A 21,805-nucleotide genomic window follows, 5' to 3' on the forward strand; every position below is an offset into this window, starting at 1 on the left:
ATTTCCTTTCTGCCATTAAAACAACTGGTGGTGGAGATCTTACCTCGCTAGATTTGGAGTCGGGCGAGATTCAAAATGGAAAATTATGGTTGGAAGGATGGAGTGGGCGACTCATCTTATGAGATCAAATGTATTAGAAAAATCTCCCCATCACAGCTATCGGTTGGATACTAATTTTGAAGTGAAATTTGTCCTTCAAATTTATTAAACAATGTCTTAGAGCACCTCAAGACATTATTTCCTTTTTACTGTCATCCCAATTCGTCGTCCTTAGGTATTGAACGTTAGATATTCCTAAAGATGCACACAAGGTAAAATCCATGGGTTGGCGTAATTCTACGATAAGGATGATGGAAGAAGGATGACGCTAACACACCCCTGGGAAGTCAGAAAAGGCGCATTCTTTCCCGCCAGTACACAGAATAGTAATATTTTTGGATTAAGATTGAAAACTAATTTATTTTATTTTATTTTATTAATTAAAAAATCAATTATATTAAACGAATTAGAAAGACTCGTTTTTGATTCCGTTGGAGCCAAAGCTGCCACTTTTCGAAACCCCAACTCTCTCTCTCTCGAAACCCCAACTCTCTCTCTCTCTCTGAAACCCCAACTCTCTCGCTATCTCTCTCTCTTTGAGTCTATTCGATTGGGTTGCAATGCTCAACTAGGTAATTTTCTTATTGGATCTCTGTAATTTCTGTGTTTGTTTTGATTCGAAGTTCCATTCCGTTTTTAATGTGATTGAACACTTTTTTCTGCGATTAACGATGCTTGAGACATTCGATTATGAAAATAGTGTATTTTTGGGAAATCTAGGTGCCTTTATTTGCTTTATTTCTTCTCTGGGTATGAATTTATGGATTTTTTAGGGATTTTGATGGAGTTTGATTTGGGTATGTTGGTGGCGGTGAAAGGAGGTAATATCCTTTTTTTATTTTTATTTTTTTACAATTGCGTGTGCGCACGTGTGTGTGTGTGTGGTATTGTCAACTTGGTTAAAAGAAGTTGTAATTTTCATTAAGCATTACATAGAATTTAGAGAGCATATATACTACTGTTACAATCAAAACATTCTCACAATTTATGGGATTGTATATAAGTACAAGAAAAGATAAAACGGAAAATCATTTGATGAGTTTAATAGATTAGTATAAATCAGATCCTCATGTGTTTTGCAGCGTGAGTAGGATAGATAAGGCTAAGCCCAATACTCCTCCTCAACTTGGTGCTTGAATGTCTGAAATGCCCAACTTGCTAACCAGATGAATTGATCCCTTCCTAGAGCCTTAGTGACGACATTGGCTCGTTGTTGAGTATAAGGAACATAATTTGTTTGTTCGTATGTACCCTGCTTGAAGCTTTTTATGTACTAGATGATAGTCTATTTTTATATGTTTCGTTTGTTTATGGTAGACTAGATTGGCTGGTATGTGAAGGAAAGCTTGATTGTCACAAAATATAAGTAGCAAGATCCTTTAAAACAACACCAAGATCACGTAGAAGGTGTTGCAGCCAAGTAACTTCACATGTGGTTGCTGCCGTTGAGCGGTATTCATCTTCAGCAGATGACCTAGAAACGGTATGTTGCTTCTTAGTTTTCCAACAAATGGGACTTAACCCAAGGAATATGCAATATCTTCTAGTGGACTAACGAGTCAATGGAAAACTCGCCCAATTCGAATCAAAGTATGTGGATATTTCCAATGGGCTGCTGCTAGATAGAAGAGTTCCTTTGCCAGGAGATCATTTGAGATAGCAAAGTACTCACATAACGACATCCGTGTGTGGTTTGCGGGGTTGGCACATGAATTGGCTAAGGATATTGTCTGAGAAGTCGATGTCAGGTTTCGTAATGGTTAGGCAGATTAATCTGCCAACAAGTCTCCCATATTGTGATGGATCAGCCAAAGGTTCTTCAGTAGTATCATCTAATTTGTTATTTTGCTCAATGGGAACATGAAAACTACAAATGCAAGAAATTCAAGCTTAGAAAAGCTTAATCTGCCAACAAGTCTCCCATATTCTGTTTTGCCTAGAAAAGGTGAATCTGGGACAATGCAGTGGTATTGAACTTTTTTAAATCTTACTTCCTAATGACTTGCATGTGTAGATTTGTACCATGCTATTTTACTGTCCATTGACAGGTAGATTTGCAATTACAGACTTATGATGTCATATGGATAAGTAAAACTTAGGCAAGGGGAAAGCAGAAAAAAGATGTAGAACGTAATGGGCAAAACAGGATGGGGGATGCGATATGTTGAACGATAATTAGGGCAACACACTGTGAAATCCAACTATAAAGAACAATTAGCAATCAAAATATCTTGAATTGGAAATGAAATACCCATAACAAATATAAAGATACATTGATCGAATCCTCCCAAATATCAAGGCTAGTATAAGATCAACAAATCCCAAACTCCTAAACCTTGAAACATCAAGAATTCCAAAACATATTCTACATTAAATTTAACTAACCAACAAAAAACAAGATTAGAAAGAACATTTACTTAAACAAACAAATCTCCAATTAACATTTGCCAAGTTAAATTTCAAAAAAACCCTTGTCGAGTACCCAACCTCATTGTCTCAACAAACTTTAGATATGGTGCTAACTCTGATATTATTTTATATGAACCTAATCTATACAACTAGGAACAGGGTCTGGATTTAATAAATTTATAATCAGAATGATACCAATTAGAAACCATTCCGATCCAAACCCGATAGTTGACAGCCCTACTTTCTAAAGAGAAATCCTACCAAAGTTGAAAAATTAAGATTTTGATAGAGTTTGTTCAATTTTAGGGGAGAATATGTAAATAATATTTGGATTTTAGACTTTTGGATCCAAGTTATTATATCTATAATGTATATGTAGAGCAAAATGATGAACAAGACATGCCCTAGTTCATCCACCACAAATAATGCCTGATTCCAAATGGTGGGCCCTTTTGTTTTGTTTGTAATCAACAAATAGGTTTCAGTTGACTGTTGACCCCTCCCTCTCAATGTATTTCAAGATCACTTTCCTTATTACTGCTAATTAATACAGTTAAAAGTGCTTTTTGCAAACCAATTTCTAGGCCATTTTTTGAGTCTATTGAGGGATTTGTTCAATATGCAAACCCGTGTCTCCCCCTTTTGTCAAAATCTGGGGGGATGGTCATGTAGTCATCTTCCTACAAGTCACTGTGCAAAAAGGCATTGTTAACATCTAGTTGATTTAATGACCAGTCTTTGATGGCAGCAATTGCAAGAAGAACATGCATGGCAACTAACTTGGCTACCAGAGCGTATGTCTCATGGTAATCTAGGCCTTCTAGTTGACTAAACCCTTTAGCGATGAGCTTTGCTTTTAATCTTTCGATGGTTCCATTGGCCCGAAGTTTAGTTTTGTATATCTATTTACAAACAATGAGTTTCTCGGCTGGTGGAAGAGGCACGAGTGTACAAGTGTTGTTGACTTCCTAAACACTAATCTCAGTGGCCATGGCCTCTCTCCAATGTGACTCCTTCATAGCTTCGTCAAAATTTTTAGGATCTTTGATGCTTGAGATACCTGTAAGAAAGGTTTGGCATCGATAAGAAAGATTAGCATAAGATAAATAATTGGAAATAGTAGGGCTGTCAATGGATAGATATCCAATCGGATAGTGCTATATTCCAATTCGAAAAAACCTATTGATATCCGAATTCGAATTCGAATCCGATCAGATATCACTAACCAAGATTTGAATTTGAATTCGAAAAATATATCGGATATTTGATAATATCCGATTCGATGAAAACCCTACAAAAATTAGATTCATCTATACCATCATCTTCAATCTGTAAAAACCAAATCAATTTTCCTATTTTTTTCAAAATCTTCAACCTATTTCAGTTTTAAAATCAAATGAACTTTGATTTTTTGAAAAAAAAAAAGGATGAAAAATTCGAATAAAAGGGTTTTACTCTGTGTGTGTGTGTGTGTGTGTGAGAGAGAGAGAGAGAGAGAGAGAGAGGAGAGAGAGAGAGAGAGAGAGAGTACCTACTTTGATGCTCGTCGGCCGAAGAAGAGGGTGGCTACAGAGCTCGCACAGTCGAAACTCACCTGCTGCTGGTTTTTGCGTTTTTGTTGAGATAGAAGATAACATTGAAAGTTAAATTTAGTTGTGTAGTAAGAATACATAAGAAGATATAATAATAATAATAATAATAAGTTTTGTTGTGTAACATGAATACGTAACACATATATTTAAATCGGAGCGGATATTATCGAATCGGATTTCGTAACATCCGAATTCGTATCCGAAACTCATTCGAATGTTAAAATAACATCCGAATCCGACACTGATAACCGAAAATTTCGAATAATATCCGATTTTTCAAATTCGAATTCGGATTCGGATTTCGGCTATCCATTGACACCCCTAGGAAATAGCATAGAGATGGTTTCTGTCACGTATCTCAGAGGAGAACGATTGGGACGAGAGGCGAACTGCTGTAGAGCATTCATAATCTTCAAGATAATGAGCTCGAGTAGAGCAATGAACAAGTTGGTTGTGAGGAGCAACATGATCTACTGAAATATGTGAGAATGGTGTAGGTTGAGATGAGGGGAGACATGGATCAACAACATTATTAATTTGTTTCGGTTGGGTGATGGATGAAGAAATGCCAACATGTTGGTAATCAGGTATTGGGTGATGATTGCATGCCGGAAGTGATAAATCTTTACAGCATTGCCTTGAGAAAATTGCTTGTGAAGATCGTTCCACACAACGAAAGCTAAATCAGCATAGAAGATGCTATCACAGAGTCCTGCAGAAATGGAATTAAGGATCCATGATAATACCATGTTATTGCATCTTACCCAAGATGCATAAGAATGTGATCTAGCATTGGGTCGAGGTAAGGGTCTGTTGACGAACCCGAATTGCAGAGAGTGCCATCCTCATGGCACAAACCCAGGTAGAATAATTGTCTCCATTGAATAGCTTGGAGATGAGTACATTACGAGGGTTGTTGGATGTATGGAGATAAAAAGGATTGTTGTTGGACTTTGCTCGTGCAATTGTTGACATGATGAAGACGCTGTTAGAAAGAAAAACACAACAAGGGGAATAGGTTGAAAACAGTGGTAGGATTGATTGTCTGGCCTACAGCTCTGATATGCCATGTCAACTTAGTTGTAATTTTCATTAAGTTTTACATAGAATCTACGGAGAATATATACTACTGTTACAACCAAAGCAGTCCCATGATTTATAGGATTGCATAGAAGTTCAAGGACAGATAAAACAGAAAATCCTTAGATGAGTTGGTAGGTGAGTTGGATAGATAAGAATAAATCAAATCCTTAGGTGATTTGCAGGGTGAGTAGGATAAATAAGAATTAGCATAATTCATTTGGAAGAAGCTCAGATGGAGATTTTGTTGCTGTTGCTTAGAAAATCAATTTTGGTTTCATGTGAACTTGTTTGTATTACTTGTTAAACTTATTTAAAACGGGCTACATGGGTCTGTTCTGCGTAAAGATTAACAGCATCACAATACCACCAAAATGGTGTAACTTTATACTCTTTGATGCGTCAAATTTGGGTCTTTCTTGTTCGGTGTATATGTTGATACACAATGAGGAAACTGAGATAAGAATGTTTCATGGAAAAGAGCAAGATAGAATAAAGATAAATATGGAGTACAGATATAATGGAAGGGAATTTTTCCATGGTTCCGTTTTCTATTGGTCATAGTTCAATTTAAGTCACTCCCGGGGAATCTTGTTAATACCCTTTGTGCAATTGTGGATTCGACCAGAAGGGGGGAGAAATCTATTGTAAAAATATAAAAATATCACACTTGTTTGAGCCTTAGAAGCTTAACGATTTCTTTTCATTTTTGCCTCCATTTTAATCCCATTTTGAAATATTTTCCAACAATTAGTGAACAAACTTCGAAATACGGAAGCTTCAAGTGTGCATTCCATCCAAGTAATAAACCTGGACCTTGTTCGATTAGATCGGTTTAAAGGTCAAAAATGTATTTGTTGGCAACAAAATGTGTCGTTCTTTCTTACAAAACTAGAGGTTGCATAATTTTTAGAAGATGATTTGGAGACAATTCTTGAGTTAACACCTGATGGCAACTTTGTATTAAAGGAAAAGCATCATAACAGGAGGATGATTTCCTATGCAAGGGGCACATTTTAAATGCATTGTTCAAATCCATCTAAGATGCATATTGAATATCCACCTTGGCAAAGGAACTGTGGAAAAGTTTAGATAACAAATACATAATTAAGTGGGCAAATAACGAAAAATACCTAGTTTCAACTGTGTTGATTTTATTAACTACAAATCAGTTATTGCACCAGTGCATGAAGTGCAATTAATTGTTGGAGATCTTAAACCAGATTTGAATTCTTGAGAAATTCCTTGTGGAGGTAATTATCTCTAAATTTCCTCCACCATTGAAAGATTATAAAAACAAAGTGAAGCATGATGAGAGGAGATATACTTTGAAGTCTCTCCAACATCACCTTCGAGTTGAGGAAGATTATCGGATCTGAGATAAAAATGATGAGCAATTGGAGACAAATACCAAAGTGAGTCTGTTGAAAGTGGCACAAGTAATTCAAAAAATAATGTGGCACCTAAATAATCCCAAGAGTTCAAAACTACAGTTGATACCAACAACAAGACATAGAAAGGAAATTGTTACACCTGTAACAAACCTGAAAATTATTCTTGAGATTATCATGATAAAAAGAAACAAGTGAAGGAAGTGAATGCAGCTGAAGACACCTCATAGCAAAGGTGTCTGAGGCAAATCATGTTGCAAACAAGAATGGTTGGTGGCTTGATACATGAGCAATCATACGTATCTCGAAGGATAGAAGTCTTTTTAAGACTTATGAGACTGTTGGTGACGAGAATGTAGTAAAAATGGGCACCAACTAATGCCCCAAAGTTGTTGGTAAGGGCACCGTGGAACCCAAATTCACCCCTGGAGAGGTTATAAGGCTTGCTGATGTAATCATGTTCTTGACATGTGTAAGAATCTGACATCCGTTGACCTTCTCAATAAGAGAGGTTTTAAATGGTGAATGTGCCTGATAAGTTCATCTTATCCAAGAACGGGGTCTTCATTGGAAATGGTTATTCTTGTAATGGGATGGTCAAGTTAAACTCAATGGATTCTTCATCTTTTGCTTATATTTCTGAATCATATGATTTGTGACATGGTAGATTAGGGGATATAAATTATTGTTCTATAAAATATATGGCTAATTTAGGATTGATTTCTAAATGTAATAATAATCACCAAGATATATATCAGATTTGCACTCAATCTATAATAACTAAAAATCCTTTTCGAAGTGTAAAGCGCAAGTCTAAAATCCGTGTCTTTGTTCATAGTGATGTATGTGATCTTAAAAATATCTTGTAGTGTGGGGGGTAACAAATGTTTTATTATCTTCATAAACGACTACAGATATTGTATGCATTTACTTAATGAAATGTAAAGATGAAGTGTTTAATAAGTTCTTAATTTATTGCGTTGAAGTAGAGACCCAATTAGGTATTAAAATCTAACCGTAGAGGCAAATATGGGTCTAACGAGTTAATCAAGTATTGTCAATCTCATGAGATAATCCATCAAATTATGACATTTTTATTCACCGCAACAAAATAGTCGTTGAACTAAAGAATAAAACCCTTGTTGAAATGGTTAATTGTATGTTTATTAGTTCTAATTTTCCATTTAACTTATTGGGAAAATCATTATTATATACATATTTTACTTTAAATAGGGTACCCTACAAGAATTAGATAAGACCTCCTATGAACCCTGGTTTAATATCCGGTCATTTTGAGTTGTTTCAAAGTGTGTTGGTGCCTTTTCTTTTCTTTGATCAATATATTATACTTTTCAAAAAAAAAAGTGTGTGGGTGCCTTGCTTATGTAAGAAAACTAGATCTCAACTCAGGAGACCTAAATTTGATCATCCCTAAAGCTCTTATGAATCTGGATGTATGCATTAGGTCATAAATGTGCACGTTTAAGTGCATCTAGAATCTTAGAAAAAAAATTGTGTTAGATATGCCAGACCTTCTTTGTCTTCGGTTCAAGATCTACGCTTATGGTGCACCTTGATATAGTTTACTTTGAAAATTTTGAACTAAAGTAAATCTATGGAATCTTATATTTTTCTTTCTAATGGTTTGGTCCCTCATTGGATAAGGTATAGAAGATCAATCTGGTAATAAATCGATATTCTCATTATCTTCCTGGTTGTACTAGTGTGAAGCCACGATCGTGATTGCACACGTGTGTGTGCATAGTGCACTTTTGAGGTGCAATTTGCACTTATGCATCGTTGAGAGGAACTGGGGAGCCTTTTCTATTTACGTGTCACACCAGTGGTTGACTTGTTGGTTATTGGGGTTTATTGATCTCATCTGTTTGATCGTCTGTTGTACCATTGATCACAAAGTGGTGCGTTGGTTCAGATCGGACTGCCCATTGTTTGATTGGGTGCGAATAGTTGTGTTGGTTTGGAGCCAACTACAAAACTATGTGAATGGGCATGGCACGGCAGCTAGTTGGGCTGGTGTGAGCATGAAAGGTTGTGTCGGTTTGGACTGACCCAAACCAGGCCCTTAAGGAACACCTGCAGATCTATAAATGCAGGTCTGATATGGGTCAAAAGAGACACAAGAAGATACATAGAGAAAACCGATTTCTTAAAGGATTACGAGCATTATTCTGCATCCTGCTAAGGGTGTTCGGGCTGTGGTTGGATTGCGCAGAATCCAAATTACAGTAACAGATCTGTACATTCATTGTATCCTGGAAACAGTTTGTCCACAACCCTTTGTGCACTCATGGATTCATTTGACTTTAAGGGGGACAGAATCTTTTTTAAAGATATCACACTTATTCTGACCTTGGAAGCTTAACAATTTCCCTTTTATTTTTTCCTCCATTTTAATCCCATATTCAAAATATTTTCCAACAGCATTTACATACTAGTATTGTCATTTGCAACTATGTGGGATCCATGTAGGATTGCTGCCGAGTTTGGAACATGGGTGTTCCTTGGTGAGTGGATTTGCAAGGCATTTAACTTCCATGCAATGGTGACAAAAATAGTGCTTTTGGATTTCAATTGTCATGCTATCATGAAAATGACAAAATGGTTTTGGCTACAAATTTTTTTGGGTATTTTGAAAACTTTTTAAGGCAGGTATTGATTTTACTTCATTAAGTGCTAGGGGGCAATTTGTAGATTGAAAATGAGCAAGCAAACATTTCTTAACTATGCTATTTTGCTTATTAAAACATGCATTATCTGGTTTGTTGTAACTTGGTATTGGCTTCTGTCATCAAGAAATTCATTGCTGATATGAATATCTAGCCTAGAAATTCATTGTATTGTCATTTTTTGACGTAAATGGGAGGATAGTCTTATTCATGGTGTTACTTTTATGTAAAGTGTTGTATATCTAAGATCTTATGTGATTGTTTTAAGTTGCCACCTGGATCATTTTTAAGTGTTTATCTTTTCCTTCTGGTGGTATAGCTGAACTGCATGACAAGTGTCACTATTTTTACAACCTTGGTTTGGGTTTTTTTTTTTTTTTTGATAGGTGAAGATGGGTTAATGGTTAGCATAAGAAGTATGGGTTCAAGGGGGTTAGAACCTAGGATGTGGGAACAACTCTCCACACATCTTACCATTTAACTAAGTGGCACTAGTTACCTTGGTTTGGGTTTTATAATTCAATTGTGGGTATATTTTCAAGCTCATCTCAGTAACCTTGGTTTGGGTTTTATAATACGTTATGCATAATCTCATATACATTCCCATTGATAGGGTTACACTTGCCACCTCCTCCACTCCCCTTTCCTTTGCTCTGCAAAAAGTATTCCTATAGAAACACAGAACTGACAGCCTAGATCAAAGTGAGTTCTCTTACACGACCTCAAATCTGGCATATATGGGTAGGTTATTGGAGGCTTGGAGTTACGATACTCTTCAAACTTTTCCATATATCTATTTCTTTTTATCCTCCTATGGAACGAGGGAAAACAATTAATAATATCTCAATTCTCAAATGTGGAAAATGGAGTTGCCTCCCTTGGAACCTTGGCAATAAGACAAATCCTGCCCTGGCTGCATGTTGATCACTGGATTGATCTTATTTTCTGCAACCATGAGTTGTAGATTCAATCCCAGGTTACCCTCCAAAGAGTTAGTACTGTCGGACTGTCTAGTATGAGCAAATGAGAATGTCCTTTTCTTTAAATCTAGTATTTAAAACTTTTTCTTGGATGCTTTCTAGTTTCTACGATGCTGCTTCCATCAAAATTCAAAATTTACGACTATAATATATGATTTTGTTGTCCTCCAGATGTAGCGTGTGCCCCTAATCTCGAGGTTCAGGATATATAGGGATTTTTGTTGCTCCTTATGATTCACTAGTGTCAGATTTCAAATCCTATCTTGTTAATTCCTCTTCTAGTCACCATGGTGAACTGGTACTTACCTCATCAAGAAGTTAACCTTTGTCCTCAATGGTAAACTATCATGCAGGGACTTTGTTCGCTTTCTCAAAAGTCATAGATGTGTTTTCCTCTTCTTCCTGATATGTCGTCCAGGTTGTCTGTGAATTTGTGGATGTGTCTATTGAACGTGGAGTTCTTGTGCTAAACCTCAATTTTTGTGGAGTGGGATAGATTATAATCATACATCTGGGTCAATTTCCACGATGACCAGGGGCGGATTTAGAGTGGGGGCTGTGAGGGCACTTGCCCCCACAAAAATTCTATGGATTAACGTGCTATTGCGACAGATTTTAGCGGTGGATAAAGAAATTTGCCACTATTGCCCACACAATTTTTTTTTCCACTCTTAGTTGCCCCAACAACTATTTTTTTCATTCTTAATTGTCCCCACATTTTTTTTTTCTACTCTTGGTTGCCCCCCACATGAATGAAATCCTGGATCCGCCCCTGACGATAACTACTGTTTGTACTCCCTATGCTTTGGACATTGTGTGTTTGGTCTCTTTATTAAATGAGCATCAAGAATGTTCTTTTTGTCACAGAGATCTTTTTATTTTTTATTTTTTATGATAAGTTTTGTCACAGAGATCTTCAAAAGTCAAATTAGATGCAAATCTAATGTTTTCATAGTCTGTTTGTCTTAGTTTAGCTCTTCTTCCTTCGGTTTGTTTTCTGTTTCTTCTGTTTTGGGGGCTATCTCGGCCTTCTGTGTACTTTTCTCTTTATTTATAAAATCTTTATACTTATAAAAAAAAAAAAAAATCTGATTGTGACGACTTCCTCTATTATTCGCAGAGCATTTTCCACGGTTTCATAATTGTTGTCATGCATAATCAGCCTTCAATTAGTTATCTCTATTATTCTGATTAGATTATTATATTAGAATTATAGATAATTTGTGTGCTTCGGAGTCCTTCATGATTGAATAAGCTGAGGTTTTACCATGACTGTAATCTTAGAGAGACATGAAAGCCACTAATTTGCCATTTAAAAGAAACAGTTTGTTTCATCCTTGTTTGCGCTTTGTTGGATTACCAACATACACCATGGTTGCTTGTTTGTGCTTTTTTGTTGGATTACCAACTTACACTATTGGTTGTTTGTTTTGATCATCTTGTTATACCATTTAATTAATTAGTTCTCCATTAAACCATGGGATGTGACGATATAATATCGTCACCATTTGGGACTATAGAAACATTCTCTAGGTCAACTCAAGATGGAAATCCCTTGTCATAGAGGTTGGTCTTTGCTAGGGTTTGCTTATGGTATGACTCTATTCTTGGTTGATCACCTGTCTGCCCTTTATTGGTTGATATGGGATATCTTGATGGGGATCTGACACCCCACCTACATCAAGAAGATTGCCGTTTGGGGGTCGTTGAATGAGTTTAAGGGTGAAGAACATGTTGGAGGGGTTCCATGAGAGAGAAGGAAGGAGATGAGGTTAGGATTATAAAGGAGCTCCTCTCCTTTGTTGCCCTAATATCCTATTTGTAGATTAGAGTAGCATGAATTGACTATAATGCCTCTCATCCAATGACCCACAATTTAATGTATTTCTTATATAAAATATGTCGAATGGGCAATTGTGTGGGTCTAATGATCTTTTGCCCTCCAAATCTATGTCCTTTGAGTCCCCCCATGTTGATTGTTTTTCCACCTCACTAATGGTCAGTCCAAGTGGCACACACGTGGGCTGATTCATTTTGCACCATCTACAGTATCATTGGTCCTTAAAGGTTTTTCGAATGACTTTATTTTTTACTTGGCATATGTGTTTCTATTTATGTTATTTCCTGTAGTAGTTTCAATAACCGAATATTCATTAGTGAATATGATAATTATTTCTACATTAGTCTCTAACATAAGAATAATTTTCATGAAAATGTTCCTTGAGAATATATGATTTTAAGTCTGCCTAAGAGATTTTTATCTTTTATGCAAATCGTGCCTTGAATATGTCAAGATCCACAACACAAAGCAAGAAGGATACTTGCTAGATTTGTGTATCTATAGAACTATGTTGGTAACAATATAAACTTGTATAAACCTGTCACAGTTACAGCCACACCCTGGAATTATACGTATTTGTGCAAATTTTGTCATCATGTACCTATTACTTATTATAGGTAGCTGTAACTACAAGAGTAGTTTAGTTGGTTTGAGCCATCATCTTTGATTTGTGGATCCCCAGGAAATTTCTTAGAATTTGCTGGTAGAAGTGGAGCATTCCTTATGGTTCAACAAATGATCGACTCTAAATTCAATGAGTATGGGCTAGCCAACTCTGGAACTAGCTTACCTAATTGCGATAAGCAACAACTGATAGCGGCAAAGAAGACAGCATTGAGAGATTTACAGAATGATAACAGAATCATGGCACCCAAACCCATGGGAAATTCTCCTTGTCAGAAGGATAGAGGCACCGTTACGGATGTCATCAAGGTTTCTGGCATCAAGAGACCCACACCCGAATGCACTCAGAGCCCCCCTCCTTCCCACCAGTGTCCTAGCAGTAGTGGCATGAATGCAAATCTTGTTTATGCCCGTAGGAAATCTGAACAGGAATTCGTCAAGAACAACAATTGTGACGATATGAATGGCAATGCTGATTGTCCACAATCAAGACAATTTAACCACCCGGAACATGTAACACCTCGGCAAAGATCCAAGATTGAGGGGCCAAAGATTTCCTGTTTTTCGGCGTTCACACCTGTTCCAATGACTTCTTTCATGACCTCATCTGGAGGACCTTCTGTTCCTATTCCTGGGAAGCTTCTTAGGAAAATTTCCGTTGTAGAACCAAATTATCCTGCAGTTACTTCTGGGATTCCTCGTCCAGGTAACTCCACGGGGACAAATGATCAACACTGGAAAGAGCGGTTCCTTCTATTGCAGACACACTTGAGGAACTGTGACCATTCAAGTCTGGAGGAATATGGCCAAAGTAAGTCTTCCAATTTCATTGAACCTGCTTTAAATACAATGCTTCCTTCGATTCATATTTTTCTAACCATCCTCTCATTTTTTCGGCTTTTATAAGTGCTTCGATCTTTATCCTCAATTGGCCGTAGCAAACATGCATTTGAATTGGAGAGGAGAGCAATCCAACTCTCACTGGAAGAAGGTAAAACATGATTTTAATTTTCACTCCTCTTTTTGCTTCTTTTTTTCTTTCGATTTCTGAAGAAACAATCTTGAAATGTTCAAAATTTATGACCCTTTATAACTCTTGTACATTGCATTCAATGCCATGAATTATTAACGTTGAATCTTAAAAAGGAAGCTTGTATGTGTATGCTCTTGAACTGAGAAATTAATATTATTTGCTTGCCCCATTCACGTGTCATTCATTCTCATGAACTGAAACTATCTACTTTTTCTTTGCTGTCTATGTTTTAGCTCACGTTTCATGATCAGGCTGTAACTCTTATGCAAGTTTTAGACTGCCCTTGTTCTTTTTTTTTATGATTAAGTAACGAAATTTATTGAAGAAGTGGTTGAGAAGACCATCTACAAATACAACAAGGAGTGTAGGTTACTTTTATATGATTTGGGTTTACAATCACATGTGCCATGTTTCAGGTGCCAGCTAGCTTAGTTGGTAAAGTCTTTGGGTGATGATACCAGAGTCATGAGTTCAAATCTCGCCCGCTAGCACCGAGTTACTTAACTCATTAGAAACAGGCTTACTGATAAAAAAAAAGAAGAAAAAAGCACACCGGCCATGTTTACAGCACAACTCTGGAATATGTACAGAAGGGTTTGCTGCAAATAAGAACGGATTTTCCTCTTATATTCAATGTTTTTGGGAATACTTGACGTGTTTTCGCATCTGGCCTATATATATATTAACTTGTCGCACATCTAGTGCACGTATAGCCGAGGGTCAGGAGTCAGGACATACCGTGGGTGGGTTGCGTATAGGAGATTTTCTAGGCTGAAAGGCAATGCAATTGAATGCTCTAAACATCCACCAGACTTTAAACTTCATGGAGTGCTTTCTATTATCCCTGGTGAATGTGTTGGAGAAAATTTTCCCAGGAAAATATGATTTGCTGGTATTTGATTGTGCATTTGTGGGAATTTCATTTTCCCATCTTGGTAGGAGCTATTCTGCAGCCTGATCACCCAAGAAAATGATTTTCTCATCAGGATGGGAAAATCCTTATGTCATTCTCTCACAATTATTCCCATACTCAAAACTAATAGCTAACTCTGTTTGATATTTTCCTAGATTTGATCAACACTGGCTAACAATTTGTGGAAATCCATTGGCAGGACCATTTTCTCTGGAAATTGATTTCACTGAGAAAATATTTTTTCTTAGAACTTTGTTGAGATCACTTTGCAAAAATATCATGTACTAGTAAATCAATCATTCATCCTAGCTCCTGTAAAGGACCATTCGTTTTAATTATCTCTCATGTATTTTCTCTACTGCAGTGAACGAGCATGATCGAGTGAACGGTCTGAATATCTTGGGGAAGTCTGCTCCAAAGCATTTTGTTTTGCCTTCAACTCAACAAGTCCGATCAGATAAGTGAGAAGGTGGATGACTGCAAGACAAACAATTCTCATGTTGTATTAAATCCTTCCCATCAGGTGTTTCCACCACCACCATTAGGTAAAACTACTTAAATTTTAGATGAGAAAACTATTGAGAACGATATACTCTTCCAACTATATAAAAGGTCAGGTGTTGCTGCTGTTTTAATAAAAAACTTGAATTTGTTAAATGAGAAGTGATGTATCAGAACCTAGAATGTTTCTTGAGTAAATACAGGTGACTTGCACGGTTTAGCTTTTAGAACAATTCAATACTGGTCTGAACGGTGATGCCCCTAACGATCCAACTATTCCGTGATCTTTGTGGCCAAACTATGCTGATGGTTGATGTTTCATCGTTCAATTATGTGCTGTTTTCTGTGGGTATTTGCATGCAATGGTAGTGACAATCCCATCTTTAAAATAGTAAGTCTATCACATTGAGGCTCATACTGGTTGGACAGTCTGGATTGATGGGTGCGAGATGAATGTGAGATGTCTGACTGCGATTATTGTTTGTTTGTGTTGGACTCGAAGAGATCTGGGCTTAACTTTCCGCAGCATTAATACCTATGTATAAAAAGGAGGCCAGCCTGATTGAAAATGGGATCTTATTTAGTATTGTCAATGAATCAGATCTTACCCAAAATTTGACACATTGTGATTTGAAAACTTCAATTTTGGATCAAGAAATTGAATTTCGATCACGACCTGATCCTGGATCAACAGCTTCCTGAGGGACCCAATCTGATAACATGTGAGAAAGTATATAAATTATATTACATTTTATTTCAATAATGAAGTTTGTTTCATTTTGTATATCAAATTGGGTATGGTTAAATCCAGATCCGATCCTATTTTTTATTGGATAGTGTTTGGATCCTAATATTGAGATCTGATTTGATTAGAGTTTGATCTGATGTCTTATCGGATTGGACCCAAGTTGACCCTGATCCAATCCATTAGCAGCCCTAAGCCCCCCTAATCTTACTAATTCACCTCAAAAGAGGGGCTTCACAAAAATTCCCTTGTTTTCTATCTTTCTTTTTGAAACATTTGAACTATGCTTACTAAATTGCCCCGGAAGTACCATATCATTTATAGATTTGAGCATGTGAGCGGAAGAAGAGGGGGTACCGGCTCAAAAATCGGACATGTTTTTTGATCGTTTTAACAGCTCTTCCATAGCATTTACAGAGCTACGTGCAAGATGGCCAGAGGGTATATTTGACCTTTCATAAAATTCGAAAGGTACCTTAGACATAACCGTTAAGTTCCCGCCTATTCATAGGCCAAAACTCTGATTCCATACGGCATTTACCCACCAAAACTTTATACTTCGTACATCATCTAACGTTGGATTTGGCTTCTTATTTACCCAACTCATCCATGGTTAATTGGTTGCCACGTGGAATGTTATAAGATGAACCTAAGAGTTTTTTAAGTTCAGAGAAACTGAAAATAAAACTGCCCAACAGAGTAACCGCTCAATCAACATAAGAGACCTGATTGCCATTGTTAAGCTTTTTTCTGTCTCTTGTTAATTTCTTGATTGATGAACAACCCCACTGATTTTCCTACTTCTAAGCAAGAAAGCTTTAGGCCTCAGATTGCACGCGATACTGGTGCAAGTGGATCTCATGAGAAGCACAAAAAGAAAAGATCGAAACTCATCCGAATTGGTGATCCCGTTTCAACACAATCGAACAGCTTTTTGAAGCCGAAATCTGGTAAAAAACCTGAACCTAACGCTCCAAAGATCACTCCACCGTGTAGTGAGTGTGGTAAGCAATTTTGGTCATGGAAGGCTCTATTTGGACATATGCGGTGCCACCCCGAGCGTCATTGGCGCGGGATAAACCCTCCTAAGAATTGTCGAAGGCCCATTTCACAGGAAAACCCAGAACAATGTCCTGGAGAAATATTGACTGAGGAGGATCACGAGGTCGCGAGATGTCTTCTAATGCTGGCAAATGGTTCTAGTGCAATGGACACACCATCTATTACGACGGATCTAGACCTTTTGTGGTCTGGCAACTCCACTGCGGAGCCATCTTGGGCACCGGATGCAGATGGTGCTGGCCCATCGAATTTGAATTTTCGATTCGAATGTTCAAGTTGTAAGAAGGTGTTTGGGTCACGTCAAGCCCTAGGGGGCCACAGGGCTAGTCACAAGAACATTAAGGGTTGTTTTGCGATTGCGAGGAACGATAGTGAAGACGAAGGTCGTTATATCATTAACGATGATGACAGAGGTGGCGGCGCAAGAGGTCCAGAAGACAAGATGGATATGGTTTTAGGACACAAGTGCAGTATATGCTCAAGGGTTTTCTCTAGTGGTCAAGCCCTTGGGGGGCACAAGAGGTGCCATTGGGAGAAAGGGGAGGAACCATCATCAATAGGGTTGAACCCTAGAGAGGGTTGTTTGTTAGACTTGAATTTACCTGCTCCAATAGAGACTGTTGGGGGCTCCTCCTCCTCCTCCTCTTCTTCTTCTTCTTCTTCAAACCTTGCTTTGGATCTAAGGTTGGGGATTTGATGAGGGAACTATATATGTTTTGTATCATTGTTTTGGTCTGTGATCTTGCAAACACTTGTGTGATGGTTTTATGTAGTGTTTTTGTAACAAAATTTGTTTCCAAAATTGGGAAACATAACTTTGATTAAACACTTCTTTTCTTTGTCTACTAACAATAAACAATTGATTAATTGAGATTTGTGAATCTGCTTGTTTAGGATCTGTTTTTTTTAATGAGAAAATTAATTTTTCCCAGAAAATGCAATCTGCTTGCATTTTTTCTACATTTTGCCAAGATATTGGAAAGAAATGTTATGCCTTGAGATGTACATTAGGGACATACCACTCATGTTATGCCTCAATATGTGCATTAGGAACATCGTATACGGCCATAAGCATGAGTCCCAAAACAAATCAACCACACTAATGCTTAGAATGGAGAAAGGTTGGCTGTTTGTTTTATAAATCTCAAGGTGTAGGATTGATGAAAAGTTTGATTATTATATGATATTATGAAAATAACCTATATATTGAGTGTTGGTGAGAGGTCTTGAGTTCAAGCCCCCACGTTGCCCCCCCCTGTATTTATCCTTGCAAGCCCTATCGTCTTATTAATCTAAACAGTAAAACTAGTGAGTCACCATTTCTTGAAATCCAAAAAGATTAATAAATTGGGCCAATTGTGCTAGGATTGCTAGGTTAAAAATGGGATGGATTGTCTTATGTGCGTGTATTCATTTGAAGGGATCCAGACACCCGTGCAATATCATCAAAGCCTTATCCTGAATCTTGTTCCTCCGTTCCACTTTGTTCATAGCTACATCTTTTAATATTGAAAGTGAGTTCGTATTTGCTTTTACTATCTCCATCTATGATCTTTTGAGTCTTCCTCACTCTTTTAGAATCTTCAATTTGAATATTTGTTCTAAATTTGCTTTTACTTGTTTTTATTGTAAACTTTTTCTTTTAATTTGATTGGTATGTGTTAGTCATAGAGCATTCCAAAAGCACGCCTCCATTTTAATCATTCAACTTTGATTTTTCTCAATCTATTTATTGTTATATGTAATATAATCAAGATAACGAATGTGATTGTTTTGAGGTATCCCTAAACCATCAATTTTTCAAAGCGTTCTTCCTTTTGGATGTTAGTTTAAATTTGCTCTTCATACCCTATCTTGATTCTACTTATTCGAAAATTCTTGAACTTCAACACCACTCTCCATAATTCTAATTTTGTGTTGATGATTCCAATTTCATCAATTAATATTATATCATTTGCAAATAATATAGACCAAGATACGAGGTTTAGGTTATAGCTATTATTAATAATATCTAGGAGTTTGATTAGTACTTCATATTAGAGGTGAACTTAAAAAATTGGTTGCCAACACCCTCCCCTCTTTATCCTAGTATGGGACAGATAATGTAGTATAAAGGAAATACTGCATAGGTGGAGTTCAAGGTGACTTGGCATTCAAACCCTTGTTAGCAATCACCTGTTTAATTCTTGAAAAATTCACGAATTTTTGTTTTTTTCAATGAGTATTATTCTCCAGATTATTGAACTATTTTGAGTAATTCACGGATTTTATGTTTGAAAAGAATAAAACACGTTTTTTACGAATTTTTATAAAACTCAGTGGAAAAAAATTGCTACTATAACTTGTTGTATGTCGCAAAGTGTAAACTTGTAAGTTGAGATGTGTAACACAAGTTGACTTTGAAACGGCTATGCTTCAAAATTTTGGAAGAGTCCACATTTTTACGTGAGAAATGTCTTTTTTATCTTTAAAATAATAATGACATGACTCTACATTTTTTTGAGATTACACCTTAATTTTCCAAATTGATGATTTGTCCGTTGACTTTGGTCTTCTTTTAAAAATCAATGGAACAATAACCTCAATGTGCTCATTATCACCACCATCATTATTACCACCACCATTAACATCACCAATTTCATAATCATCATCACTATCATATGGCTGGATTTTTGGTTTTCGAATTTTTGAAATGAAACGGATAATACACGTATGAAACATATGCCGCATATTTTCCATTTATCAAATTTTAGATTTTTGCAATCCAAAATCGGATAGAACTTGAATGTAGGATTTTTGCAATCCAATTTCATCATCACCAAAATACCCATACCCAGTCACCTTCAATGTAGGAAACTTTGTTTCCTTGAGATTAAATCAGTCCAATTATCTGTTGGGGAGAACACAGTTGATGGCATTAATTGAGAGCCAAGATCTTCAAGTCTTTATCAATGGTGAAACACTTGTACCTCAATCTCATATTCAAAATCCATAAGGCATTGCTGCTGCTGGAACTGAAGGAGTACTGAATCCAGACCATGCGGATTGGATACGCTCGGATCGCCTACCACGAGGTTGGATAACACTTTGTCTGAAAATGTGTTGGGCCTCGTTGTGCAATTGGAAACCACAACTGATGTTTGGAGTGCTCTTGAAGAAGCCTTTGCTCAAGACTCTCAAGAAAGAGAGTTTCAATTGACCCAAGATATGTCACTAATCCGCAAAGGTACCTGATCACTCAATGATTATACAAGAAAATTTAAGGCCATATTTGATAACTTGGCAGCCATTAGAAAACATGTTCCAGATAAGGACAATGTGTTCTGGCTCTATCAAGGGCTTGGCCCTGGCTATGAAACTTTTGTTACTACCATTTCTACAAGGATGTTATACTCATCTTTCAAAGTTATGAGACACGCTCACGTCTTCACGGAGATGACACTCATAACCAGCCACAATTGGCATATATTGCACAACGTGGTCCAAATAGAAGGGGAGGTAATGGTCAAACCAGATTTAACTCAAGAGGAAGAAGTTTCTTTCAAGGAGAACGCTCCCACAATGGAAGTGGTACTAATGTTTATCATTCAAGTGCCAATAGTCAGTTTACAAGAACTCAACAACAAAATTGTGGCCGTGGATAAAATAATTCAAGTCATAATCAAGGCAAAACTGATGAGAAAGATGATTAGGAGATATGTCAGAAATGTGGCAAAAGAAATCACACAACTCTAAAATGTTTTAATCGATTCAATCATACATTCCAACCAGATGATACTCCAGAAGCCTTAGTTGCACGTACCATCACTGATAGTCAAGACTCTGAGTGGTTTCCTAATACCGGTGCAACATGCAGGTAAATTTACTAATATGAAACCATGTAAGGGTAATGATGGTGTAATGGTTGGCAATAGAGCAACCATTTCTATTATACATGTTGGTGAAGCCAAAATTAATGCTACTTCTTCTATACATTGGAAAAGTGTTCTAGCTGTTCCTAGCATTAAAAAGGACCTACTATCTGTTAGTAAACTTACAACCAAATTTCCTTATAGTTTTGAATTTTCATCTATTTGTTGTATGATTGAGGACAAAAGCACGGGACGAAAAATAGCAACAGGGAGTAGAAGAGGAGATTTGTATGCCTTCGATAAGGTAAAGATGACGTTATTTTCAAATGGGTTTAGGATGACTACTGAGGATCGATGGCACCAACGTATGGGACACCCTCATCAGTGGATTGTACAATTTCTTCATCAAAATAGACTTATTAATATTCTGCCTAATGATATAACTGAATCTATTTGCAGTAGTTGTCAAATGGGTAAAGCATGCAGATTTCCTTTTCTTCTTTCTGATGGATCATGTGAGAAACCTTTTATGAAAATTCATTCTGATTTATGAGGACCAGTCCCAGTCCTTTCTACTCAAAACTTTAAATATATTGTTGTTTTCATTGATGACTACACTAGATTCACTTGGCTATATCCACTAAAAAGAAAATCTGATTTTTTTTTTTTTTTTCTATTCTAATCTTCACTCATTTTTGTAAATATGTGGAGTTCCAATTTGGTAAGAAAATCCAAAAATTTCAATCTGATGAAGGAGGTGAATAGTTTGACACTAAATTTCTTAAAATCTTGATGATCATGGCATCCAACATCAAGTTTCATGTCCTAAAATCCCAGAGCAGAATGGAACTGCCGAGTGAAAGCATAGGCACATTTGGGAGCTTGGATTGACTATGATGTTGTATGCCAAAATACCTAAAAGATATTGGGTGGATTTTTTTATTGTTGCTATTTTTTGATAAATAGACTTCCTTCGCCTGTGTTGGATTTGGACTCTC

The 21,805-nt window shown here is 36.7% G+C and overlaps 2 protein-coding genes across 2 annotated transcripts; both read left to right on the forward strand.

Moving 5' to 3' along the window:
* The first annotated feature begins 506 nt into the window (after nt 1-506).
* On the forward strand, nt 507-15,369 carry LOC147407675 (uncharacterized). The gene is made up of 5 exons (XM_086436350.1): nt 507-671; nt 873-920; nt 12,761-13,513; nt 13,610-13,693; nt 15,013-15,369. Exons 2-5 carry the CDS (start codon nt 881-883, stop codon nt 15,111-15,113), a joined length of 978 nt encoding a protein of 325 aa, XP_086292476.1. The 5' UTR covers nt 507-671; nt 873-880; the 3' UTR covers nt 15,114-15,369.
* A 133-nt stretch (nt 15,370-15,502) lies between these two features.
* LOC147407676 (zinc finger protein ZAT3-like) lies at nt 15,503-17,797 on the forward strand. The gene has a single exon (XM_086436351.1). The coding sequence runs from the start codon at nt 16,670-16,672 to the stop codon at nt 17,651-17,653; it is 984 nt and encodes a 327-aa protein (XP_086292477.1). The 5' UTR covers nt 15,503-16,669; the 3' UTR covers nt 17,654-17,797.
* Nucleotides 17,798-21,805: the final 4,008 nt, after the last annotated feature.

The sequence above is a fragment of the Akebia trifoliata genome, chromosome 3 (assembly GCF_017979445.1).
Source record: "Akebia trifoliata isolate Shusen 1 chromosome 3, ASM1797944v1, whole genome shotgun sequence".
NCBI lineage: Eukaryota > Viridiplantae > Streptophyta > Magnoliopsida > Ranunculales > Lardizabalaceae > Akebia > Akebia trifoliata.